The sequence below is a fragment of the Wasmannia auropunctata genome, unplaced genomic scaffold (assembly GCF_000956235.1).
Source record: "Wasmannia auropunctata unplaced genomic scaffold, wasmannia.A_1.0 LD336023.1, whole genome shotgun sequence".
NCBI classification, from domain to species: domain Eukaryota; kingdom Metazoa; phylum Arthropoda; class Insecta; order Hymenoptera; family Formicidae; genus Wasmannia; species Wasmannia auropunctata.
The window spans coordinates 1,636,035-1,663,979 of record NW_012026867.1 but is presented as its reverse complement, the minus strand read 5'-3'; the positions used below and the strand labels follow the sequence as shown (position 1 = coordinate 1,663,979).

The 27,945-nt window shown below is 46.2% G+C and overlaps 1 protein-coding gene across 1 annotated transcript; it reads right to left on the bottom strand.

Moving 5' to 3' along the window:
* On the bottom strand, positions 1 to 27,945 carry LOC105453035 (fibrillin-1). Its single transcript, XM_011694691.1, has 23 exons — positions 27,878 to 27,945; positions 23,205 to 23,281; positions 20,028 to 20,213; positions 16,863 to 17,193; positions 16,020 to 16,171; positions 15,714 to 15,845; positions 14,525 to 14,647; positions 14,007 to 14,264; positions 13,364 to 13,633; positions 9,084 to 13,079; positions 7,629 to 7,724; positions 7,420 to 7,533; positions 6,728 to 6,821; positions 6,432 to 6,618; positions 5,722 to 5,923; positions 4,115 to 4,229; positions 3,476 to 3,612; positions 2,251 to 2,390; positions 1,172 to 1,274; positions 910 to 938; positions 414 to 488; positions 150 to 330; positions 1 to 11 (listed from the first exon to the last, which is right to left on the bottom strand). Exons 1-23 carry the CDS (start codon positions 27,943 to 27,945, stop codon positions 1 to 3), a joined length of 7,077 nt encoding a protein of 2,358 aa, XP_011692993.1.

The following is a 27,945-nucleotide window of genomic DNA, read 5'->3' as shown; positions in this document are numbered from 1 at the left end:
TTACAGATCATCTAAATTGGATTTTATCTTCATTTAGAAATCGGTTTCGTTATCACGCAGGATATGTAAATTATTATATTTAGAAAATATAATAATATTAATATTTGCGACGAAAATACATATTGTCTGGGTAGTATACAAACACTTACAATTGTGGATATTGTACGCCCTGGCGATGTCCGGGCGACTCGTGGACCGCCGGATAGGCGGAAGCTCGCGATAAGGCGCTTCCGTGTCTTGGTAACCGTTCCGTCGATGTTCCGGATGTCGCTGATAAGCGCCGGAGAAGATTCTGGTGTATCTTAAGTAACAACCGCTCGGTATTTGCCACTGCAAGCGAAGTTTAGAATACTTCCAGGAGTCTCATCGACCTCGCGCGCGCAATCGCGAGTACATCCTTATAGTCTACTCACCCCGTACGAGGAGCTCGGCACGGGCTGGGGCGGTCTGCCGGGGCACATCAGCATCCTTCTTCTGTAGAATCTCGGCTAAACGAAGAGATAAGTGCACTGTTAGAACTCCCCCCCCCCTCCCCCGCTCCTCTTCCCGCGCATGAATTTCTCTCTCTCGCGCTTTAATCTACTGCTTATATCCTCGAAAAAGGGTCCTTTCTACGCGACTCGCGCGCGGCGGAACCTCTTCTCTCGGAAGCGGCTACAAAAGGATACTGCGGAGCCTCGATATTTTTGTCAGATTAAGAAGCCGATTATACGAGAGAGCGAAACCTTTTGCGAGAATTGGCGCGGTAAAGATACGGCGTCCCGCGTATACAGATTTATGTAACTCGATAAAAAGCAAATGGATTGGATAAATTGAATAGGAAAAAAAAAAAGATCGGACAAGATTAACGTGTGAAGTATCTAGATACGTTCACAGCTGTGAATGTGAAGATAATTTATTCCTGCTCACCTCGGAGTCGCTTATACCATCCGCGGATTCTGCAAATATACGAGACAAATGTCGGATCAATTGCGTCTCTCCATCGATAATTACATTATATATTTATGACGGAAAAATACGCGACGGCGGTATAATATTTCCCGCGTCGAAGGGAGGAATCCGCGACGTCGCGACGACGTCGCTATACCGCGTCTCCCCGCGGCGGAGCCCCTCACTCGGGGTTCCCCGGGGGGGAGACGGCGGGAGCTGGCGCACAATGGCATAAATTTACCTCTCACGTGTATCGAGAAATGGCATTCGGCTCGATTTCCGGCTGCATCCGAGGCGACGTAGCGCACACTGTGAACGCCGGGATACATCACGTGTCCAGGTCCCTGCGCGAGATATACGATAATTAACTTTTCGCGCGATTGCATGGAAATTTCCTCTGAGGAAAATATCCGGCCGTGCATGTGTGCGAAACGGTGTGCGGCGCCCGCGGGCCAATCTTGTCCGTATGCGGGCCGTCCTCGTCCCCTTCCCCTCCCCCCTCCCCACCCAACCCCCGCTCGCGTCTACGTCCGAAATCGGACGCGATTGTGACGCCGATCGATCTCTTTTTCATTTTTCCTCGTTTCCTCCTTCAAATGACCCGATTAAAGAGATCAGCGGCACACGCAGCCGCACGATTCTCTCGTTTCAATTTGCCTAATCAGATTAACCGTCAAGGCTGCAGCATAATGTCCAAGGCCATTTATAACCCCCCCCCCCGCCATATATCGAGAGCGCAAGCCACCAATTATCCGCGGGGCCGGTTATCGCGCGGACAGGGTAATCTCTGGTTATTACGTTAATAAAGTACACGCTCTCTCCGCGGCGCGAGAAAGACGCCCCGGAAGGGTATACAATAAAAACACGACGGGAGGCGTCGACCGACAATGATTAATCATCCGGCCAGGTTTTTCCTGGTTACCGCACGTGGGTGGGGAGGGGGGGGCGAGGGGCTACCCCTCAAGTTCGCGAGGAAAATCGTAGATACCATCCTCCGCGCCGCATTGCAGCAGTTTCTTCGCGAGGTCTCATTTCCTCGAAACACGAACGGATAATTAATGGACGATATACCCTCGCTCGATTAATATGCCCGATTGTCAACGGCAAAAAGGGGTTAATTAACTTCGGGATTCGCCAACAGGAGGGTGGGAAGTCTCGACCGCTCGCTCGATAGCGGGGAGGAGGGGGAGACACGAATAGAGTTGTTACAGAAAATTGAGGAAATTTCATAGATACAACGCGCACATGGTAACGCTGTATTCGAACAACGAGTGCCGCGGGGGGGGACGGGACGCGGGGAACGGGCGAGCATATACGTACCCTCGTTTTGTAAATGTGCTCCACGCCGACGTTATCGGTGAAGGTCGGTTCTTGCCAGAATATCAGGCGACTTCGTTCTCCCGGGTTCAGCCTGACCTCGAAAGACACGGGGCACATCGTAACCTTGGGGTTTTCGGCATCTGAAAGTAACGTGGCGCATCTTGATTATCGAGTTTTCCCGATGAAGACTCTCGATTCGATCTCTCGCACGGAAATGTGGAGCGAGCGGAATCGCGATAATAAAGCGGAGCATAATACAGGCCGACACGCGCGCACGAAACTCGGCGAGACTCGGCGGTTTTTGGCGCCGTCAAGACTCGCGGAGGAGCACGCCAACGACGCGCGATCGTTTGTCCGATCGGCGTGAAGCTTATTCTGCGTAATCGCGTATCGACCACGACGATGCACCGGCACTCCTTCTACTTCGCTACGTTGCGGAGGGAACTTTGCTTAAAGCGAGTTTCACGAACTTTCCGAATGAGTAATTAAGCGGGACGGGACGGAGTGCACTTCGCCGCGAAAACTAAAGTTTATCCGGCGTCGCGTCGGGGACGATTCGAGTGCCGGGCCGGTTTCCCCCGTCCCGATCGATTGTCCCCTGTGCAGCGAAAAGTTTCCACGGAAAACTACAGATGAATCTCGAAAATATAAAAGGGAAGAGAGGAGGACGCTGACAGAAACTTCACGGGACTTCGATCGTAGATTGATAATCTATGAAATCGAAGATTCCGCTTCGGAGCTGTCGAGTTCTCGAGTCCCCTTTCATTCTTTATCCGCACAATTGAACTCCCAGGAGGGCACGGTTGGGAGTTAAGAAGAGACAGATGTCACTTTTCGCAGTCTTTGCGTTAAAATATGTGTCAAGATGAATCCTTTCTCATTATATCTTCGTAGAATTGTCTCCCAGTCCCGACAGATTTTATTAGCAATTTCATTGGTATGCGCTTATTAATAACCCCGCTCCTTTTTATGATATAGTAAGTACACCGTAATAATACTCATAAAAATAATGTGGATAAAGTTCCATAAAAAAATGTGGATAAAGTTTATTTACTTTCCCATTACGTTTATTTTATACTGTTTATGGGGTTTATAATGGTTCTTATCACCGCGATGATACTTAGAGCAAGAAAAAGGAGCTCGCAGGGAAGATCCATTTTCCTTACCGCGCTTCCCAAAGCGGATTCTTTTTACTCCTGATTTCTCTCTTATGCGCCGGACTTACCGCGGACTCTTATCACGATCCTACAGGTGCTGGTGTAATTAGAGACCGGCGACCACGCCGTGAAGGTAACGACCGTCGTGCCCGCCGGCAGATCCGCTTGCAATTGCTTTGCCCATGGAGGTGAAGCGTGTACGTATCTGAAAAACATAAAAGGGAGGAAAGGGGCTGGGAAAAACAGAAAGAAGAAAAAGCAATGACCGCGGCGGTGCGACGAGATGGACGCATTGCAACAGAATCACTCTCGATATTATTTTAAGTAACTACAATGTAAACCATTTCGTTTAATAGAGCCACAGACAGAAACTTTCGAATATTTTTGGTTCCACCCGTGCAGAAATTTCTCGAAATCCCCACCGTGTACCAATATTCCCGTATACCAGAATTTGACCGAAATAAATATTTGCCAATCGGTATCGCTCCCCGTACCTCTATCCATTTTTATCTCACATATGGATTTTCTGTCTAGAATCTAAACAGAAATAATTCGCGTCACTCTAACGGACCTAAAAACGAGAATAACTATATGTTCGAGGTGAAACCTGTACGTAACAATTTCCGCGGTTTCAATGTAGAAATAAACGCGAATCGAATCGATTTCCGTAGCCTCGAATTTGAGGACCTCCATAATGCGCTTCTTACCTCCACCAATCCATGTTGGACTTGGGTTGCGGGAAAGTTACACGTATCGTGTTTTGCCTAGCCGGTAGTTCGACGTCCATGTCCTGGGGGCAGCTTACGAACGGTCGTGGCGTGTCTACGGCGATAAAGTCGATAGTTAAATCCTCTCGATACCGATCGCCCAATTTCCCATACCGTAACGCGATAAGAAACTCCGATGGCGAGCAATTCCCGTATCATCGGGCTGCTAGTGTTCGAGACAGAGAGAGAGACAGAGAGAGAAAGAGAGAGAGAGAGAGAGAGAGAGAGAGAGAAGCGTTGTTTCACTTCAGAAAGTATCACGTCGCGCGTGTGAAAGCTTTATTACGCTTCGATCGGTTTTACACGGGGGATGTAATAACAACAACTATATGCCGTTACGTATACAGAGAGTCCGTAAAAACATTACGTTTCAACGACAGATAAATCGATTTTCTTTTTATAACGAAAAACGTTCAATAATCTATTTAATCTATCGGTAAATTGAACGAGGATTCCCGGTTATCCTGTGCATCCCGTCTATGGCACCGCGGTAAAGCCCGGCCCTTTATTGATGAAGCAACCATAAACGCGCGTAATATCGTTTGACGCGAGATAGGAGGCCACTTAAAGAGCGCCGCCGCACCGAAAAGCACATCGCTTTCAAAATGGAGGCCGATTTGAATACCCATCGTGTGCTCCAAGAGTGGATTTCCGGGAGCGATATAGCGACGCTGCAAACTGTGTATATATATATAAGCAAAAACCGAAACCGGCACGGCGACGGGCGTAGAATCAAAATCTCCTTTCCATTAAATGAAACAATTAGCGCCGACGGAGGAAAGAACCGCGAAAATGCGCGCGGGAAGGAAAAAAGCGCTACGGCAAAGCGGATAAAACGAACGAGAGAGGAGTGGAGCCGGAACGTAAAAAAAACCCGGCCGGTCCGAGTAAGCTCGTTAAGGGGCGGCGTTAACGTATGATCTCGTTAGCAGGCAAGCCTCTACACAGGAACTTTGTATTATTAAAAGCTGCTCCGAGCGGCATGACTAATTTAGCGCGTCCGAGAGAATTTTCGTCGTTAAGTTATTTGCCCCGCGCCCGGTTCCGGGGCGATATTTTACGTTCGATCGCTCGCGCGACCCGAACGTTCCGCTCTTCAATGTAGATTGGAGGGAATAACGTCTCGCGAAAGTCGACGAAAAATTCAATGGGAACTGGACGACCTGCTTGGTGTTGGGCTCGCTCGCTTAAACGCCCCTCGGAAAAGGGAGCGACGCGCAGGCCACCGAAAGGAAAAAATGCTGCGGGCGCGTTTCGAAAAACCGCGAAGCGGCAAGAATAAATTTTGCGTGAAAATAACGACGTTAAAAAAAAACTAATAATTCCCCGTCGAAAATAATTACGCGACGATATGAAGTGTGCGGTACGGCGGCGGTTCGTGCTAAAGCGACGCCGGCCGATGCAACAGTCAGCTTGTTAAAAATTTTATCGGATAAACATCTTGATTAATTTCCCGGACGGCGAAGTTCCCGGACGCGGAAGTACGAACGGGGCGCCTGCAGCGTTTTTTTCTTGGCAGCGGCGCGCGCGCGTGGAGCCGTGGAGACGAGAGTTGTACCTACTTGGATTGTAAACGGGGTCTGTCGCGACTTCGCGCAGACATATAGGCCCTTCCCCGTCCCAATGGTCGCCGCTAACGCACTGTCTCGTGTGCGCCCCTTCCAGCCGGAAACCTCTGCGACATCGGACATGACACTTGGCGCCCTGCGGGTAGACGGATGCGCCGGAGGGGTGACCCGGACATCTGATCTACTCGATTAGACCCAGGGAAAACGTGGAATGAATAATACAGTCCAAGAGAGCAAAGCTTACATGTTAAATATTACAAGTTATATAAATTAATAATAATATATTATATTATTAGAAATATTATTTTAATTTTCGGCTTTTCTCGTTTTTCTTCCATCTTAATATCATTTTTTAAAAATCCTCGTAGCTCCGTTTCATCTTGCTATTTTAATTTCCGCCGGTTGTTTCAAATATCTCTAAATTCTCCATTTTTTTCCAGCTGTTCTTGCAGCTACGGATTTTTCAGAATTTTTTTGAACATTTTTAACGCGGCATGTAAAATGCAAAGTGAAACAGGTACGTTGGAAATGTCCGTTGGTGCGCGGTGTGTATCATCTCTCTTTGAAAGGTGTTTTAGAATATATTTCAGTTGTGTATATCGACTCGATTCGATCCATCTAATATTGGCTCGCGATATCCGCGTGACAGTTCTCTCTCTCTCTCTCTCTCTCTCTCTCTCTCTGCGTACCTCTCCGTGTAAGGGTGGCTCCATGGCACGACATCTCGACGTCGGCGAGACGCAAGTTCTCTCGTCGGGCGCCAGCACCAAATCCTCACTGCAGGCGCAATAGTAACTTCCGGCGGTGTTGACGCACTCGCCGGTGCAACCGCCGTTCCGGTTTAGACACTCGTTCACGTCTTGACATTGACTCCTGCTTGTGCAATCCCATGCATGAAGAGCGGGAATCGTGTAATATACCTGTCTCTACTTTATACTGCTGTATATACATTATGTCGCTTAGATTTTCTTACCTCGAAATTAACGTGAATCCGGCGCGACAGGCGCAAACGAATGATCCTACGGTATTGATGCATTCTTGATCGCATCTGTCGCGACGCCATTCGCATTCGTCGATATCTGCGGTCGTATGGGTCGAATTTTTGAAATTAATAGCACAGCATAAAATATACATACACGATCATGTAAATATATCGTTGATGCGCGATCGTGATAAACTTACGTGATAGAAGTATATGAAATCTCATAACTTTAATTTCATTTATATTCATATATTCACATATATGAATATAAATGAAATTAAAGTTAAGATAACATATATATATGTTTTATACACTGAGAAAAAAAAGTAAAATCAAATGAATATTTCTTGATTCAACTATATTTAGCGATCACGGGCTGTCAAATAAATATTTGTTAATTCAAGAAAATATTTGTTAATTCACAAAAATATCATGTTAATGTTATTGATGTATGTTTAATTCAAAAACATATATAATTGAACTAAAGAAAAACTGTCAACAAAACGCATTTAGTTATTTTAACAACTTTTTTTTCTCAGTGATATACACACACACACACAGGTGTAAAACAATAAAAGTATGTATAAAAAATATATAAACTAATAAAATATAAAACTAATAAAATATACTAATAAAAAATATGTCATACGACACTATTTTATTTTACAATGAGATGTGCGCGTGTCTCAACTTACCTACGCAATCGTCCCCTTGCAGTTGAAATCCGACGGGGCACGTGCAGTAGTACGAGCCGGGCGTATTGACGCATCTCTCGCTGCAGGACGCCTCTTCCGCGCATTCGTCGACGTCTGGGCAAAAGCAAACTCAGTTCAGTTACGATTAAGCGACATCGTTTTTTCTCTAGAGAGAGAAAGAGAGCACGCGTTTCCGCCTACACACGAACCTACACAGGTATCACCGTGGAATCGATATCCCGCCTCGCACTCGCAGCGATAGCTACCCGGCATGTTGGTGCATTTGTTGCCCTTGCAAATACCGGCTGCGCATTCGTCGACGTCTGAAAAAAATAAAAAGGAAAAGAAAGAGAGAGAGAGAGAGAAAAAAAGAACGCACCACGGTCTCAAACACACGGTCGCTCCGCGAGAAACTTCCGCTCGAGCTAAGCGAGTCTAACTTTGCAGCAAGCTTCGAAACTGGAACGCAAGTTAAGGGAGAGGGACGAGAGGGCGAAACCGTGTAACCGGGGAACCGCGCGTTATCTCTCGGATTTTCCAGAGGTGACGATACTATCTTCAGAAAATTAGCTATGATAATAAAATGAATTGAAACAACGATTTATAAACGCGAATTGTATAAAAGTGAATCGAGACGGTTTCTACCTTTATTTGCATTTACACGTGTTACTGCTTTATGCGCAACCCCTTCTTTATGAATGATTTTCCTTTGTTAAGAAAAAAAAATACCCTATTAACGCGAGATAGAGATTTATTTGTACGTGACTAGTACTTGGTATTATAATTTAAATGGCATATATATATATGATTCATTCCTATACATGTTACTTCGCATCTTTGAAAGACCCTTTTAGTGATGCGAGTGGCTCTCTTTTCTGAAAAAAGCTTTAACATGATGGGGATATAAGCGGGGAATGGTACGTGAAATTTAAGTTACTCCTCAAGCAGTGAAGAAGAAAAGTTGAGAGAGAGCGGTCGACATGCGCCGTTAGAAGCTTCTTGATAAGTAAGTAAATATTTTTTCATTAAATTTTGGTTTATTACATATATATCAATAAAAAAATATTTAAATATTTACTCTTGTAAAAAGAATAAAATTATCATATCAATTATAGGCGAAACAACTTTTGAAAATGATTCACTCGCGTACATCTCGATCGGAACAAGCCAGAATTATTGCCAGCAGTGTCGAGAATTATCAGCATTTTCGACGAGTGCTGTGCTGGCGGCAAAAGTAAAAATTGTTAAAAAAATGAATAGATAACGAGAGCATCTAAGATATAAAAAGATATTTTCTTGTTATTACATATTACATATTTATATGAATTTATAATATTTTTATATAATAATAAAAATCATGAATTTTTTTCATCGCTATAAAATTACAATTTTTAAACAACTATTTAATCGCGTTTTTTTTTGCAACTAATAACTAGAATGTTTACTTTGTCTTCAAAAATTTTTCAAAATGTAATTATTTTTCAGAAGTCTTAAATTAAGCCTTAAACTGATTTTTTAGAATCTTTATGAGCATTTCAATATTGTGAAAATTGATCTACTATATAAATAGGCCATTAATGATCCTTTCGCATTTAAGGATGCTGAGAACATATAAGACATTCGAAATTTACGAGTTTACTACTTATGTATAATATATCACTTACCTACGCAAGTAGAATTCACCATTCGGAAACCCTCTTTACATCTGCACTCGTACGAGCCGGGATTGTTGACGCAAATGTGATCGCACCCGTGTTGTCGCTCGCACTCGTCGATATCGCGACATTTGACACCGTCGACCTCGTCCCTTTGGAAGCCTATCTCGCACGAGCACACCGCGGTACCGTTCACCGCGGCGCAGATCTGCTCGCATCCGCCGTTACGGTCCCGGCAGGGATCGGACAGTCGGCAGGATCCATTCCACGACTCGTGATTCGGCGGGCATTCGCAGCGGAAGGACCCCACGGTGTTGACGCACTGGTGACCGCAGCCGCCGTTGTCGCTCGCGCACTCGTCGACATCGGCGCAGGTCCTCTCGTCCTGCGACAGCTCGTAGCCCGTCGGGCAGGAGCAGAAGCGGCCGCCGATGGTGTTGGTGCAATTGTGCGAGCACCCGCCGTTCCGTTCGAGACACTCGTCGATGTCCAAGCAGGTAGAATTGTCGGCGTGCAGGTAATGCCCCTCGTAGCAGGTGCACACGTAGTCGCCTAGCAAGTTCACGCACTCGTGTGTGCAATTGTGACGGCTGGTCAGGCATTCGTCCACGTCCACGCAGTTCTTCCGGTTGTCCGGCATCAGAATGAAGCCGGGCGGGCACTCGCAGTGATAACCGCCCTCGGTGTTCACGCAGGTGTGAGAACAGCCGGAATCCACGTCGTTCTCGAATTCCTCGCACTCGTTGATGTCCTCGCAGGTCCTGAGATCGCGCCTCAGGCGGAAGCCGAGCGGGCAGGAGCAACGAGTGCCCGGGATCCCGTCAGAACCGTCCGCTTGGTGACAGTGATGGGAACAGTTCCCGTTGTCCCTCTTGCAGCCGTCCATCAAAACGCAGGTTTTGTTGTTCCGCTCTAAAGTGTAACCCGTTGGACACTGGCATTTGAAAGCGCCCACCAGGTTCACGCAGGAGTGCGAGCATCCGGCGTTCTCGACTTCGCATTCGTCAACGTCGTCGCACAGAGTCGGATCTTGAGGATTCCGCGAGAAGCCGACGTTGCAGCTGCAGTTGAAGCCGCCGGGAGTGTTCAGGCACTGATGTGTGCAGTTGTCTCGCAGCTCCTGGCACTCGTCGATGTCCGCGCAGGTAGCGTTGTCCTGCGGCGACAGGCGGTAACCCTCGGGACACTCGCACACGACTGAACCGTCCGCGAAGACGCAGGTATCCGAGCAATTGCCGTTGCGAACGAGACAGCCGTTCTCGTGAACGCAAAGAGTGTCGTCGTCCTGCGACAAGGACATCCCCACGGGGCACGAACAGGTCACGTTACCGTCATGATCGTGGCAGAAATGAGAACAGCCGCCGTTCTCGAACGCGCATCCGTCTTCTTGTACGCAAAGCCTCTGATCCTCCGCCAGGATCATACCGGGTGGACAGGCGCAGGTCACGTTTCCATCTTCGTGGTAACACAAGTGCGAGCAACCGCCGTTGTCCTGCAGACAATCGTTCTCGTACGTGCACACCGTTTCGTCCTCGGATAGAACCATTCCTGGCGGGCAGGAGCAGGATAGCTGGCCGTCCTCGTGATGACAGAAATGTGAGCATCCGCCGTTATCGATGGAACACGCGTTTATCTCTACGCACGTCTTGCCGTCGTAGAGATTCAACAGCTCGTAGCCCTCGGGACACGCGCATTCGGCACCACCTTCCGTGTTCGCGCAAAGGTGCGAACACCCTCCGTTGTCCTGGATACACTCGTTGACGTCCTCGCAGGTCCTGCCGTCATCCTGCAGCTCGTATCCCTCAGGGCAGGTGCAGTTAAAAGTGCCGTTCACGTTCAGGCATCCGTGAGAGCAATCGGCCTCCACGGACGAACATTCGTCGACATCCAGGCAGGTTCTGCGATCGTCTTCCAATCGAAATCCCGAAGGACACTGGCAATGGTAGGCGCCTTCGATGTTTACGCAAACGTGACTGCAAGCATGAGATCCTTCGGAGCACTCGTCCACGTCCCGACAAGTCTTCCCGTCATCCTGCAGCTCGTATCCTTCCGGACAGCCGCAACGAACGCGGCCGTCGTCCTGTTCGCACGTGTGCGAACAACCGTGATCCTTGGCGCAGGGATCATCCGGCAGCTCCTGACATGTCCTGGAGTCCTCCCGCAGCCGCCAGCCGAGAGGACACTCGCAGTGGTAAGAGCCGTCGGTGTTGACACAGCCGTGAGAACAATTGTGTTTCTGTTCGTCCTGGCATTCGTCTATGTCGTTGCAAGCACGCTCTCCTTGCGAATAAGTGTATCCCGCGGGACAGGTGCAGTTATTATTTTCTTGAGATTTCGCACATTCGCCCGGGACGACTGTGCACGTACGATTGTCCTCGCCGAGCTCCAATCCCGCCGGACAGGAGCACGAGTAAGAACCCTCGTGATTTCTGCAACGGTGACTGCAGCCGTTCGTCGCCTCGTCTTCGCATTCGTCTTTGTCCTTGCACGTGTCCCCGTCCAGAAGATAACCCGGAGGGCACTTGCATCTGTAACCCGAGTCCAACGGAACGCACGAATGTGAGCATGAGGAATTGGCGCAAGGATCGCTCCTCGCGCAAGTGAGATCGTCGTCCTCCAGGATCCAGCCGAAGGGACACGAGCAACGGTAAGACCCGTACACGTTGTGGCACAAGTGCGAGCACTCGTGCTCGCCTTCGAGACACTCGTCGATGTCCTGGCACTGACCGTGCTCGTCCTGTCGAAGTCCTTGAGCGCACACCGGATCGCCGCAGGTGAGGCCGTCCTCGAGAAGTTTCATACCCTGCGGACAAGCGCATCTGTAACTTCCGAGGATATTGATGCATTCGTGCGAACAGTCGTGCTCGTCCTCGAGACACTCGTCCATGTCCAAGCAGGTTCTTTCGTCCTTCTGCAAGAGATATCCTTCCCGGCAGACGCACCTATAGGTGTCCCGATCCTTCTCGCAGATGTGACTGCAATTCGCGACGTCGCACGCATCGGAGAGAACGCAGTTCCTGCCGGTGTCATCCAAGAACATGTCGTCAGGGCATCCGCACTTGTAGCCGCCCTCCTGATTGTCGCACCCGTGCGAGCACCCGTGCGATCCTTCCGCGCACTCGTCCACGTCGGCGCACGTGCGCGCATCCTGCAGGATCCGGTATCCCTCCGGGCAGATGCATCCGTAGCCACCGGGATAATTCTTGCACGCGTGCGAGCAGTCGTGCCGATTCCCTGCGCACTCATCCACGTCGACGCAGGATCTGCTGTCGACGTCCAGCGCGAATCCCGGATGGCAGGCGCATTCGTATCCGCCGTGCAGATTCACGCACCGGTGCTGGCAGCCGTGATCGTCTCTGCCGCACTCGTCCACGTCGACGCAGGACCTGCTGTCGACGTCCAGCGCGAATTCGGGATGGCAGGCGCATTCGTATCCGCCGTGCAGATTCACGCACCGCTGCTGGCAGCCGTGATCGTCTCTGCCGCACTCGTCCACGTCGCTGCAGTTAAATTTACTCACGTGCTCCAGGATCTCCATACCGACCGGACACGTGCAGACGAAATCGCCGTCCAAATTGACGCACCAGTGCGAACACGGAGCCTCCTCCCGGGCGCACTCGTCGACGTCCATGCAGGTCGCACGGTCGACGTCCGACAGTTCGTACCCGGTCGGGCAGACGCACAGCGGTCCCTCCGCGGTGTCCTCGCAGACGTGAGAACAGGGTTTTGTCAGGCTGGCGCAGCTTCCGGACTCCTCGACGCAGGTCGCGTTGTCGTCCGTCAACATCAACCCCGACGGACACTCGCACGCGTACGCGCCAGCGGTGTTGCGGCAGATGTGCGAACACGGTCGGGACGGTGCGTCGCACTCGTCCACGTCCTTGCACGTCGCGCCGTCCTCCTCGAGCTCGTAGCCGGCTCGGCAGACGCAACGGTAGCCACCCGGCTCGTTCACGCACTCGTGCTGGCAGCCGTGCGATTCACTCTCGACGCACTCGTTTACATCTGAGAAAGAATGTCAACGAGATGATCTCGCATTAAGAACAAAAATCCGCGATCTCGCTTTCTGAAATTGATAGAATCCTCTTTCCCGATTAATGTCAACCGAATCTCGAACGTATAAAATTTTATTAAGCCTTATTTTCTTGCCGAGAAACATATTTTTAAGAAATTTAGAAAATAGAAAAACAAAACATGCAAAAATGATCACACAAGCAAGGATCTCAAAATCTTCACTTGAAAACGTCGATGTTTGGATATCGAATTTCAATCTTATCAAGTATACTTACCAACGCACTCCAAATTTTCATTTTTCTTGAAGCCATCCTCGCACTTCGAACTCTGCAGTATTTCGGTAATCTCCTCTCCGTAATCATCGCTGTCACTATCCTCATCCTCGTCATCATCGTCTTCATTCTCATCGTCATAGTCCTCTTCTCGAAGGATCTTCGTTTCCACGTGCGGTTGTAGCCTACTTATACATTTGTACGATCCCACTGTGTTCTCGCACTCGGTGTTCTCCACACATATCTTCGGTGTCGCCTCGCATTCATTAACATCTGAAAAAAGAAGACACCTCAGACTTTATAATGTTCGTTTTTTTTTTTTTGAAGAAGAAGAAGAGATTTGTCAGACTTTTTATAGTTATATAATTTATATAATTACACAGTTTATCTTTACAATTAAAATAAAATTTTAATATAAGAAAAGAGATTATAAATAATGAATATTGTAGAATCGATAGGTTCAAATTATGAGAAAAAATTACCAATCTAATTAGAAGAGAAGGTTAATGTACAATTCAACTGTAATAACGCAATTAATACATGTAATTAAATCTTTCGACAAACATTTTAATAATTTATCACACGATTGAAAATGGGAGTCGAGATATATATAATGGGGGTCGATCAGAAACAAACGTGCATTTACCCTGACAGGTCTTCCAATCGTTTGTCAGATAAAAACCGTCCGGGCAGAGGCAGAAGACGCTTCCGGGCGTGTTTAAGCACAGATGAGAACAATTCCCGTTGTTGAGCGCGCACTCGTCGATGTCCTCGCAAGTGTGATTGTCGGCAGCTAATTTGTACCCAGGTATATCCGCGCAACTGCACTCGTAGCTACCTTCGAGATTGCGGCAAGTGCCTTGGCAAGGCCCATGTTCGTTGTTCGAGAGGCATTCATTGACATCTGGGCAATACGCACGTAATATCGTACAGAGAGAGAGAGAGAAAGAGAGAGAAAGTTTTCATCTCGACAAGTCTACTTATTAAATAACAAATTAAATCAAAGAGCGCTGAAATAAATTGCCTCTTGAAGGCAACAATAGATTTTAAATGACACAAAGGCGCGTAAATGTAAGTGTGGAAAAATTAAATACGCCGACACAAAGAGGGGCCGACAAGTCAGTAAATATTTGTCGAAGATACCTTTCTTTCTATATGACTAACCTTGGCAAGAGCGACCGTCGGTTCCCAGCTGAAAACCATGATGACACTCGCAAGAGTACGAGCCGGGTTCGTTGCGGCAAATATCGATGCATTTTGCAATGCCTTCTGCACACTCGTCGATGTCTGAGAGAATATCAGAGAGAAGAGGAAAATCGATAATCAAATTTCAAGCGCTTCGCAATTTTATACATGGCGTAATAACGTAACATTTGTAATTAAATGTTGATATACATTCTTATTAACCTTCATTTCCTCTTCTTCTCTTTTTCTTTTTTCTTTTTACATTTTAACGCAAATAACAGAGCTACAAATTGGATAATTAATTCTGCTGAGGGAAGTACTTTTTTTGGAAAGCTTATCTTTAACCGTTATTTATTAGCACTTTATCGCGAATCGCGCAGTGAGAGATTTAACGGCAATCGCATATTATCGACACGCTGGAATATCGCGTGTTGTAACACTCGGGCTACACTACGTTTCACGCTGATCGGGTAATCATCGGTCTACAAACGCGATACTACGATTTGCAAACATGTGGCGCATTACAGGGCGGGGGGGGGGGTGAACAGGAGGGCGAGAAAATAGAAAAAGGCCGCGTAGAGAAACGTCAAGTCGATAACGGCTTTTAGACTCGATATCACGCAACAATATGCGCAATTCAACTCTTAAATAATCCGATACGAGCCAAAATCAATAATTCCATTATTATAAGGCTGATGCTGGCTTTACATTTTCGACGGGCATACACGTTTTCGAGTGCTCTAAAATTACTGTCCGTACATATGTACATATATATCCCCGGCTAAAATTATTTTCACCTCGCGGAGAGCAACGACGACATGCATTATTCGCGTGTATTCGTGGATTCCATAAATTTACGAATATAAATTGCGGCAGATGAAAAACCGGCACGTCGAAGGAAAACGTCGAAAACAGCGAATACAACGAATCGATACGAGCAGGTAGTCAATACGAAGACGGTACGCGAATTTCGTGTAGAAAATATCGACGAAAATATCGCATGTCGAGTAAAGAGAGAGACAGAAAGAGAAAGAGAGAGAGAGAGAGAGAGAGAGAGAGAGAGAGAGAGAAAGAGAGTTGTGTGCGTGAGTTTGACTTTCCTCAAAAGGTATAAAAATGTGGAATATGCAGTGGTGAATTTGTATATGGCTGTGGGCGTATGGATTACCGATACAGGACGGTCCTTTAGCTCGAAAGCCGTCGAAGCAGGAGCACTTTATGCCGCTTGGCGTATCCTCGCACACGTGTTCGCATTCACCCGTTCCCTGATCGCAGCGTTTCACCTTATCCGTCGATGGTTCTGGAACAGCATTTCATAACGCGCGCACATCCCGTATACATATTATTTTTATATATATTATTGTAAATTGAAAAATATAATTGACGCGTGCGTCAAACACACAAACCGGCTTGCTACATTTTATACGTGGTTATTAATTATTATACAGAGATAAATATTTTCATTCATGCTTACGACTGTCCCGCACGCATCGCGGACGACGTCCGAGCCAGGTTCCGTTACTGCAAAAAAGCCTGTCCGTCGTCGAATCCACGAAGGCGTAACCATCCGCGCACTCGTAAACCGCAACGAGGTATCGATTGTACGGCGGCAGTACGTTCTTCCTTCTATAGGACAATACACATCCTATTACTCTAGATATGTATATATATATATATATATTAACCCTTTGCGCGATCCGAATGGAACGACTGCGTCGTTCGATAGACTATCGCATAATTCTTTATTTAAACGTTCGATTGTGCATACGCGATTATAATCGGCAAACGATATTTTTAGATTAGTAAATTTCTCGACATAATAAAAATTCTTCGGTTCATATTATACCAATCAGCGAAAATTGAGGATGAAATACTTCGTTCATTTGTAAAAATAGTTGGGACTGCAAATTCGTTTAAGACAGCCGAAATTTGAAAGCATTTTAAATGAATTTTAGAATGATAAAAAAATAATCTTGTTAGAGAACTCGCGTGGAAAAAGCAACAGAAAATCAATATCAATTTAATTGTTATATCTTTTAGTTATTTCATTTATTCTTGCAATGGTATTTAATTAATTATTTTTTCAAATTGATACATGTTATATGTACAATACATAATTATAGACATATTAAATGCTTAATAAAATGTATCTAAAAAAGAATATAAATATGTAAATTATATAAAAATTAATACAATATGCATATATAATATACATTTAATTAAGAAAAATTGATGTTAATCTCCTGTTGCCTTTTCCGCGAGCTCAAGAGAAATCTCATTATTTTGGAATTGTTTTGCAGCTCGACGCAGTACAAACCTGGCGTATTTGGCGGGGCGAGCGTGCTCGATCGAAGGGGCCTTGATGAGACCCTTTCCGAGGATCTTTTTCGCGGCGCAGCTGATATCCAGTTGGGACACTACGGTTTCATTTAATCTTGTTGCCGTAGGTAGTCTTGACGAGGATTTCGCCGGCCTCTTCCTTTTCTTTTTCCTCTTCTTGCCCTCCTTCGTTTTTCTGCGCTTTTTTAAATCGTCTATCCTCTCTAGCGCCTTAAGACGGTCCTTCGCAATTTGCAACTTGCTCCTATCCGGGGCGATCGGTTGGTCGCCGAGATAGAGATCGTTACGGAAACGCCGTGATATAATATCTATACAGCAGACGCAGAATGTGTAACGTTACGTTAGCTAAATGTCTCCTATTTCGCGAATAGGATAACGTAATTGCGGCAAATTGTTAATGAATAATAAACGTAAATATTCGTTCATCAGCGCGAAATCATTAGCGCGTTGTACCGCGTTTATTGTACTAGCGCAAATAAAATATTCATTTTGCAATTATAATTAAAGGAATTTTAATTAAATTCTCGTCACTCATACACGACCGCCGGATGGACTTTAAATAGAATATTCGTTTTTACTGGGCAAAAATGTTCCTAGAGGTATCCTGGCGTTAGAGTTACATCACAGAGGATTAATCTCATTGAATATATATATATATATATATATATATATATATATATATGTACGGTAATCCAATACGGAGACAGATACACCTTTTACCGCCTTTTACCGCGCACCGCTGTGAGATTGCTATGGAATAATGTATTTTTCGCACGCATTCCCGTATCAGCTAAGTAACGCATAAAACAGTCGAGTGCGCGCACTACTCATGCTCATATAAATCCCCCCCTCCCGCCCCGTCAAGATTAACTTCCATCTGCACTTCTGTTTAACCCAGATGCGAATAAGGTCATTCGCAGTAATTATTTTCAACTTATTCGTAAACTAGAGCTTTTGTATTACAATGACGCGCCGGTTTTTGCCTTTTTGCTCTTTACCTGATCCTTTAAACGTACACATTTTGTCCTTTCAATCATCTTCTCACGTTGCTTAGTGTTTTCGAATAATTTACAGGTATTTACGCGCGCCTAATCATTGATGAGCGGCAAGCTCTGGCACGCGCAAGCTCCTCTCGTCTAAAGCACACAGGCGGCGCATCCCGACCAGAGTCCCCAATCCAAAGGGTTGGACAGGAAGGCGGGGAGAGAGCGGGGGGAGACGTGTACGTATGCTCGTAACGTCCGGGCGCGTGTATGACTTGGCGGCTTATCTCCATCGAGACGAATGCGAGCTATGTCGGTGAATCCCGTGCCACCGATAGCGAGGATGGAACGAGGCGCGTTCCTGGGAGCACCAAAACGCCACTCCGCGAATTTTCCCCGTCCGGGAATTCTGCTGCCCGCTCTCGAGTTCCGGTCCGCTATACTCGCTCGAGGGAAGGCGGCCGAGCAGACGTTTGCGATCGGCATCGCGCGACTTTACCAGGTGCGTGATTAGCGTTCATTAAGTATCAGTTTCGATGTGTATCGATATATATTTCATCGGTTTAACGACAGATAAATGTATAGACGTATAAATCAGCGTGGAAGAAGATAAAATCAATTATTTGATAATCCGAATAATGCGGCGATGGTAGTAGTTACAAGCTGAAATAAATAATCCGGTCTCCGCCTTCTTCTCCGTAATTTCTTCTTCTTTTTTATTTTTTATTTTTTTTAATTAAAAAAGTTCTCCGTCGAGAGGGTGCGCAAAGAACGGAAGACACCCTATATATTCGCAGTCTCGGGAGCAATGCCAACCCATGGCTTAAGATATGCCGATAACTCGCGCATCGGTGAAAATTGAATCCCACGGTAAAGTCGTGTTTCCACAAATCATAGAAATGGGCGTCTTGGGTAGATTGTTCTTCGAAACTTTCTGACATATCTCTCGCCTCCCTCCCACGCCCACAGGCTTTTTCATAAAAACGCGATTTTAAATATATATAGTTCCGATTCTGGCTTAGGTTAACACGATAGAATCTGACCGAGCGGTACAGACAAAGGCATTTAATTCCGTAGAACGTGACTTCTTTTTATACTCGTGTTTTTAAATAATTATATCTAAATGTCAAAATTATATAATTATGTCAAGAAACGGGAAGTACAGTGCTTTTCAGTGTATAGATATACATTTAAGATCAAATTTATCTCTGAATCCGTATATTGCAATCAAAACGAGCAATGAATAAAGGAAGCGAGTTTAATCATTATATCCAGCAATCTCCGTCTGTCAATCATCGGAGCTCGGTGGCCGATTGACTAAGCGAAACCGCGATTCGCGCGTTGCACGGCATTAAGAGAGCCGTGCTGGCCTGATGCCGCGAGTCCCTTTATTTCGACAGCACGATGTCTCGCAGTAAACGGATTTGTCCGTCAGTCTATTGAACACGCGCGTCGAGGCCGGGCAGGCACGAGGAGTTAAGCTCCCTTTCATGTGGATAATTGACTTACGTCGATCAAATTAGTATAATGCCGCATAGCTGTGGACATAGCGGGGGGGAACATCGTGCGCGATACGTGATACGCACAAATCATTAATTCACTCGGACTCGAATTCGAGGATAATTCAAAACAATCTCCTCGATGCGTACGTGTCCAGAATAGACACGCGCGCGTTTTGTAAAATGGTATTAATTAAGTCATTTACAGCGGCATAAACGATTGACTTGTTATATATAAACGGTATAAATGGACCTGCAGAATTATTTAAAATCATATCAATAAAGTACACAATTTTCCAATAATACTGTTCGTATACACCGTAAATTGTCGGAGAGAGCTATAATCGGATAATATTAACGTGGATATACAAATACCCGAGTCGACGAGTGAATAATCATCGGGGCGACGATTAGTCGCCGCTGTTAGCCGAAGAAGGCGACAAATACACGTTCCGCGAACGGACGGACGTCAATTGGACCGAAGCGACGACGAACGCGAGATTGAGATTGATGTATCGGAGATTCCGTGCAGATTCGTGCCCGATTAATCCCGACGAGAGATTCCCGCTCGAGCTTAGGATTTAGAGCTAACGTCGACTTCGCCGACGAGAACACGCCGGCGCGGCGGTCTATGTTTAAAGTAGAAGCGATATATCTTACGAAGCACGCATTTCGGGACGGGATGATCCCAACCGTCGGCGGTGCAAGTCGCTATCTTGTGACCCTTGAGTTTATGGCCCGGCTCGCACGAGTACACGATCTGCAGAGTACCGTCCTGGAGGACTCGCTCCCGCACGACGCCCCACTGCGGTGGCCGCACAGGACAATCGCCGAGGATCCCTGAAAGTGAGGAAAACGGGCCTTTATACGATCCGTATATCGCGAATGTATATAAGCTGTAAACGCGAGGATAGGAGCCATCATGCCGATGGCACGCTGAATTGGCACTTGAATGGAAAATTTGGCGTGCCATTAAATCTACCCCCTACGTATAGTTGCCGAAAGTTGCCAATGTATAATATTTAATCGGATCGGGTACACAAATTTCAAATTTCGCGTATATTACATATTACATGTACGTATAATAAGTATACATACGCATATACATTAATATTTGCATATAATTATACGTAAACAAATATTAGCTTTTATATATTTATTGTAAATATCTTCTCTTCCATTATGCACGTTCAACATATGTAAACTACAGTCCCTCTCTACGATTACATATAGTTAAAGTTAAAATTAAAATCAAAATTTTCCATCTGTTTTTTCACGCGCGTACACGGTGCATTCCATCGGCATCGCACGATTGTATACAGCGCACAATAAGTATACCGTACAGCGTTTTCTGACAATGCACGTACCTCTCGCAGTAAGTCCTGCCACGAGAGAAAGAGGGAAAGACGTGTGTCAAGCATACAAGGGAGGGGGGGGGGGAAGGGTCTCGTGGTCGCGCGAGCACAGTGTGTGACGCGGGATTAAAATTGAATAATTCCACGGCCATATAATATACGGTCACGTCGTGACGTCCGGCGTGTGCGGTGCGCTTCCGCCGCAAAAATTCTACCGTTGGACCACCACCGGCGGCGGCACGGCGACGGCGATGGACGTCAACGAGGACGAACGTGGCTGGCGTAGAATAAATCGTGTGTCCCGGGGACACCGGGAGTCGCGGAAACGAATGACTCTCGTTTTGCTCGCGCGAAGGAAACCGCCTCGGGTCTATCGAGAGCTCTACCTCGGCGGCGACTTTCGAATCGCGATTCTTTCCTCCAATTTTCTTTTCCTCCATTTTTCAATTTTTGCGTCTTTAATTATGAAGACGTTTGACATTTATTGAAGGATTAGCTACCGAAGAAATCTTGGGTGCGCTGATCGCAAAGAGCTTTTACGCGATTCCGCGCTTTCTTTTTGCGGATACGAAACGGATGACGGTATAAAGAGCTTCGTTTCATTGCGATTTAACAGAATTTTTCGCATTTATTCTTGACAACAAATTTCTGGCGTAAGATCAAAAATTCTCGGTAAAAGAAACGTAAATTTTGAAACGGCTAGACTCTCTTCGAGGTATCTCTTCCTCCATATAACCCGCCTATTGTCGGGCCTTTCATATAGTCTATCAACCAGTGATAAAACGGCCAGTAGTAAAACTTGGGGCAACTTGCGGTCTATACCTGTCTCTCTCACTCTCTCTCTTTCTCCCTCTCCCTCTTTCTCTCCCGCTTTTACAGAGTGCATCGTAAATTGTCGTAAACATACTGCCAACGTACCGCGTCAAGATTCTAATTTTCTCTCGTATATATGTATATATATTTAAGTTTCCTTATTAATTTATCCCTCCCACCCAGAAGCAGCCGCGCTTTTGATAAACGCGCGGCAACAAGCAAATTCTTAATCGGATGACCTGAATCTCGATTCAAGCTGAAATTTAAATCAATTGAATTAAATTGTACGTTTTCATCTCTCTCTTAAGAAGCTTAGTTGCAACTGTACGACGTAAATCGGACACTTCATTAAATAAAGAGCGCACAAATTCCGTTTTCAGAGAGGTTACGTTGAAGTATTCAGCGCGTAATATTCTCCGCCTCTTGGACCCTCGTTGAACGGGTCGTGGGGGAGGGGGGAGGGAGAGAAGGGGGGACAGCGGGGGTCCCTCTTCTTCTCTCAGAGCGCGCGTTTTATCGCGCGCTGTCGAAACGCGAACTTTTGCCAAGGGTTACAAGACGTGACGCGGCTTTTTCGCGAGATTAAACGAAGAATTAAACGCTTAATTAAAGTAACTCGCGCGGGCCCCAATTTATGTAATTGACCGGCCGGCCGAGTGAGTCAGTTTCCCTATCGCCGCGCTTATGGGAACCGGCGAATAATTCCAGTCGCTCGGGATTATTGGATTACCTCCCGCTGATTTGCATAGATCGATAAATCAAAAAGACTACCTTGTAAAGCCGACAGCCGCTGTAGATCAGTGATACGTCCGCCCTTGGACCAGGTCGAAGATCAATCGGAATTTTACGCTCGATAATCCTGCGCCTTACGCCCCTTTTCGACGCAACGCGGGCGAGGGAGTAAAGCGCCAGAAACGGACGTGAGATGTAGGAGCGCCGCGGCAAAATGATTCATTGTTCCTATTCGTGCCCAAATTAACGCCGCCCCGGTTCGACACGGACGTATCGTTAGTCGTAACACAGCGGGAACAGAAACGCGGTCATGAGCTACTCGTATCGCAATTTACGTTTCGATTCCTCCTTTCGCTTACTTGGTACGTTTCTCATGCTCCTTCTTCTCCTTCTTTCTTCCTTCTCTTTTTTTTTTTCTTCACGTCCATACCCGCCGGTCCGGCCGCGCCGGAGTATTGATCTCACCTTTCTGAAACATCCTTCACAGCGTGGAGCGCGCTTCCTTCGAATAGAGCTAGCCCTCGGGTAAGCGCGTATGTGCAAACGACGCGCGCGATCAATGATCTCGGCTCCTCCGGTGTCAACGACTTTGACAAGCGCCGGACCGCGCGCGTGCAGTAGAGGAGGGTCAGTCACGCGCGTCCATTAAGGCCGTCGTCTGCGATCGGAATCGCAGATTCGACGTGCAGTCTATATACCTCTTAACGATAACCCATCTCGGTGGCGAGCGCGCCAGCCCACCCCCGTCCGGCTCGTCATGCTGCCCCGAACACAATCGGTTGCGGGATGTCGGGTGGAAAAGAAAGATCCGTCGAGACGTTCCGGCATAGATACGCGCCGGATATGCTTAAATAAAGAATCGACGCCTCTCGACGTGTCACGGGAAGATTTTATGAAATGCGCTCCGTACATTATTCTCCGGATATTCGGTTTTCATTGAATAATACGAGCGCGATCGAAAGAAGACGTGCTCTTCCCTCGCAAGGCGTACTTACATTATACTTATAGAAACGTCTGTCCAAAAGTGGATAGCGAAAAACGCGACAACTCACATTAGAGATCGTCCATATATTACGTAAGCATATTTTTGATCCCCCCCCCTCCCGCCTCCTCTAATTACGTAAGATTTTCCCGATTATGCTCGATGTAAAGTTAATATTGCTCGTTTTTCATGACAGCAGCAGACATGAAAAATTTTACGTAAGGATATATGTACAACCCCCCTCCCCCCCACTTCCCATGTAATTATTTGTCAGAATTTGACTGACCCCTCCCCCTCCCCCAGTCACGCTTAGGTAATATATAGACGGCTCCTTAGCGATCTTGTTTTTTTTTATCTTAAATATTTACCTTGTACAGTCCGTGGACAGATCGGTTGCGAGACACTTTTTTTATAGGTTTCTAATATATATTTAATATACATAATATGTATTTATAGCTAATTAACATTTTGCAAATGCGAATCACGATGTACTATCTTTAATCTAGAGACAGTATTACACCAACCGTGGTTCGCATTTGTAAAAAAATATTAGCGCGTTTTGAAACCTATAAAAAAAAAAGTGTCGCAACCGATCTGTCCACGACTGTACATTGAAATTTTCTTAACACGTACATTATCGCTTCTGGAAATTCAGATATTAACAACCGGACGCACACCTGTAGAATTATAATTAATTCGTCGTTTATCTCAACTATCTTTTACAATATTTTGTATAAAATAAAGCGTTACGAAAATAGCATCTATACAAAGTGCTTCAAACAAAAGCGCACACATATTGTAACCTCGTATTTTTTATATTTATCGAGGTACCTGCTCCGAGAGATAAATAAAAGTATTTACCGCATATTTTATTTATGTACATGATCCGTACGCTCAAGAGCCCGACGCGGCGCACGCGGGGAGAGAAGTAATTAATTTTCGTAGCCCGCTCGCATAAAAATCGATCCCCCTCCTCGTCTCCTCCGGCTGTGGTTTCGTCCTGAATCGCCCGCTCCACGGTCGTTCGCGAGAGATATCGCGAGTAAGAGGGGAGAAAAAAAATTAAGGTAAAAAGAAGAAGAAAAAAAGTAAAGGAGAGGGTACCTCCCGTCGCGTCTAAATTATTCGCGGCTTCCGTAAACAGCGATCTTTTTTTTCCCTCCCTTCAAGGGAGGGATGGGCTTCCGGCGACGAAGGGAGATATCGGTCACGTCGATTTATCTGCGGCGCGCGCGCACCTTCTCGCGCCTCCGGACCGGACTGACGTCCCCGGTCCTCGGGCAATCTCGCCGCAACAGGAACAACGTTTTCCCATTTGGCAGTCCGAAACCGAAGACAGCGCGCGACGACGTCGTGTTCCTTCCCCCGTGAATTTTTCACCCGATAAATCTGTCGCTACCAGACTCCGCGCTGCGCGGGAATAAGTAATGACATTCTCGCGCGAAGAGGAGTGCCGGAAAGAGAGAGAGAGAGAGAGAGAGAGAGAGAGAGAGAGAGAGAGAGAGAGAGAGAGAGAGAGAGAGGCTTCTTCCCCCGTCCTCTCGCGATCTGTCTGCCCGCTTATACGCCGAGAACTGCGAGCCTAAGTTTCGCGCTTTAATGCCATGGATTTTCTATAGCGCTTCCACGGACCACCCGATATCTCCTTAAACTTCGGCAATTATGCAGGAGACGGTCCTATAAAGAAATGTTCGTCGCGCTACACCGCGATAAATATAGGTTCGTGTCTTCTTTCTTTCTCTCTCTCTCTCTCTCTCTCTCTCTCTCTCTCTCTCCCTCTTTTTTTTTATTCACATATTTAACGACGTGAAATTTTGAAACTAACTTTGCAAAAGCCTACTTTAGACGATCCATTATTCGAGTCAGACTTCAGGAGAGCAGAATTCCATTTATAATCTTATATGTCGTATATATTTCATCGTGTATTTTACGATCTTCAGACATTTCTTGTATTACAGGGCACATAAAATTATTAATAGAATTTTATCTTATATATTAATAATAATATTAATTAATGATAATTCACGAATTATAGAGCGTCCAAAATGGGTTTTAGACTTGCACAATCAATGTCACGATAAAGACGTTGCCAGTCTCGTTGCATAATTTCCCTCCTACTAACAAATGCTCTCCATCAATAATTTCCTAAAAGCATGTTCAGATTCAGATTCTTTATTGTTAGTTTACGTTCTAAAAAAAAAGAGGGGACGGGGAGGAAAGAAATTGCGTAATTTTTCTCCGGTGTACGGAAAAGTTCCTATCAGTACGTCCGATCTTCGCGACGCCCGTCAGTCGGGAGATGGATCTCGCTCGGGGGGCAGGGAGGGAAAGGAGAGAACGATACAGTTCCGCGTATATCATACGAAAAGGGAGACTTTTTCCAGAAACGACGACGACGTCTACTCTTCCGCGCCAGAAACTGCTTTTAAGGCGGCACGAAGTTTTCCCCTGCCATCGAGAGGGAGAGAGAGAGAGAGAGAGAGAGAGAGAGAGAGAGAGAGAGAGAAAGAGAGAGAGAGATGAGGTACTGACACAGTTCTATCGAATTACTTATCGAAGCCGCAGAAGGCTGCTCTCGACCCGCGTCGTACGTCACCGACGAGCGAGTACCGGCGACTCCGAGCGGGGTATACACACGATCGTGCTCGCGTATCAGGTTCGCGTGCCTCGCACCGTTCGCCGGTTATTATAACGGATATTAGCGACCGCAAAAGAGAGCGAACGTCTCGCTCGCCTTCGCGCGATGCCGCCTTCAGATCACGTCTTCGTGCGCGCGAACGCGATCGTTTAAACACTCCGACCGTTTCCTGCAATCTGCAGAACACCTCGGATAATCGGTCCTTCGATCGGTTTATATACATATATTTTACGCAGTTGGCGGTATATTATATAATAACCGCCTTCCGACACGCGCTGCGTGAAGACGCGATTACTTCTGAAATTATCCGCCGCTGAGAAAAAGCGATAAACAGCGCTCGCTCGTCCCATCATCCGTATCCCGATCACGCTGGAAGGAAAAGAGAAACAAACTCGCGGTGATTACGGACGATCGAGGAGACGATCTACGTTTATAGCGACGGGGCGACCCCGCCCGAAAGTTTTCGAACAATTTGATCGTATAAAGATTCGAATTGCATCAAATATTATCGGGGAAGTTCTTGAAATTCTCGAAAGTTTCAAGTGCCTAGAAAATCTTTCCTTAGAAGAATGGACCTTTTGCATAAAAATGCTTCAAATACGTAAAAATAAAATTGCTATTCGTGCCTGTTAAGTGAAAAATTTAAATAATAATGTATTTATGAAAAAACGATGTATTTTTAAGACGTTATTAAAGACTTTAAAAACTTCTTGCTTTTGATTGACACGCGAGAAACAATTCTCGAGATTTTCCTCTCACTCGAAGAGATTCACTACTTGCATTCCGCAACATCTGATAATTCTCCACTCGCAAAACTCTAAGTCGCTATCGAATTATAGGGCTCTACCTGATGAAACACCCGAGACGATATATGTAGTCGGCTACCGGCAGAAGGAAGTCGACTTGGCTCTCGTTACGCACGGCGTTTCACGGTACACCGCGACGAGAGACGGTAAATGAAAATATCAGCGCTACGCGAGTCCGCGCTGACGGTGAAAGCCGGATCGGATCTGGGATCGGAGTTCTAATTAATAAAATCGCCCGGAGTCATCGTGGCGATTGTAAAAAAATCTGTTCGTGATTGTGACTTCGAGTCAACGATAATTCTACCGGTTAATTTCGATCTTCGACACGCTACGATGCACGCGAATTTGCGAAATGTAATTTATGTTATCGACATGCATTAACGACGTTATTTCATAATAATGTAATAATTATCACACGCTTTTGTACATCAATAACAAGTATAACAACACCTGTTATACATGTAATATCGATAAAATATATTTTTTTCGCATATGTTAAAAAATCCTGTATAGAGACTCTGCAGAGGGGTCGAAGGGGAGAAGGGAGGGACATAGGGGAGAGAAAGGATCAAAATACCATTTCCATGATTTAATTATTGAATTGCATTTCACGTAAATATGGAAAATGTCGGGAAATAAATAACAAATAAAATATTGCTATACCGGGATAAAATCGCTCTTGGATGCGCATATACGCATAAAACTTTATCGAACAACAAACTATTGTTGACGGCAATAAATACTCTTTCTCTCGGTATTGTTAAAAACGTTTTATTGCGCGCGACGGATCGCAAAACGTCGAATCCTCAGAAAATCGCGCGTAACTTTTCTGGCGAAAATATGGAACTGCCGCCGGCACGAGTGAAACGCGCGCGCGCGCGCGCAAATTTCACTGTACGCGAATAAATTTAGCGAATGTCGCCGGCTGCACGGAAATTAATTAATACCATTTCACGGTACGGCCATAAATAACGTAAGGCGTTCGGGCTATTATCATCCGGCGGCAGCGGCGGCGCGCGGCGGCTGCGGCGGCGGATAGAACGAATTTCTGATATAAATTGGTGACTCTCTCTCCCCCGCGAACAATGGTTGGCCTAAAGCATTTTCGTGTTCGGTATTTGTGTTCGGACAACAATGTAAAAGGGCTTCGGTGAAAATGAAATACGTGTGTACCGTCGGGATACCGAAAGTGCACGCATCCATCCGGGTTGCTGGTGCATGCATATGGAAATGCATCTCGTACTCGCGGCAT

Coding starts and splice junctions, on each gene's coding strand:
- LOC105453035 (XM_011694691.1), bottom strand. CDS start 27,945: ATGCCGCGAGTACGAGATGCATTTCCATATGCATGCACCAGCAACCCG. Junction 16,172..16,862: donor CGCCCCGCCAAATACGCCAG/GTTTGTACTGCG, acceptor ATTGTCCTATAG/AAGGAAGAACGTACTGCCGC. Junction 1,275..2,250: donor AGCACATTTACAAAACGAGG/GTACGTATATGC, acceptor TATCTCGCGCAG/GGACCTGGACACGTGATGTA.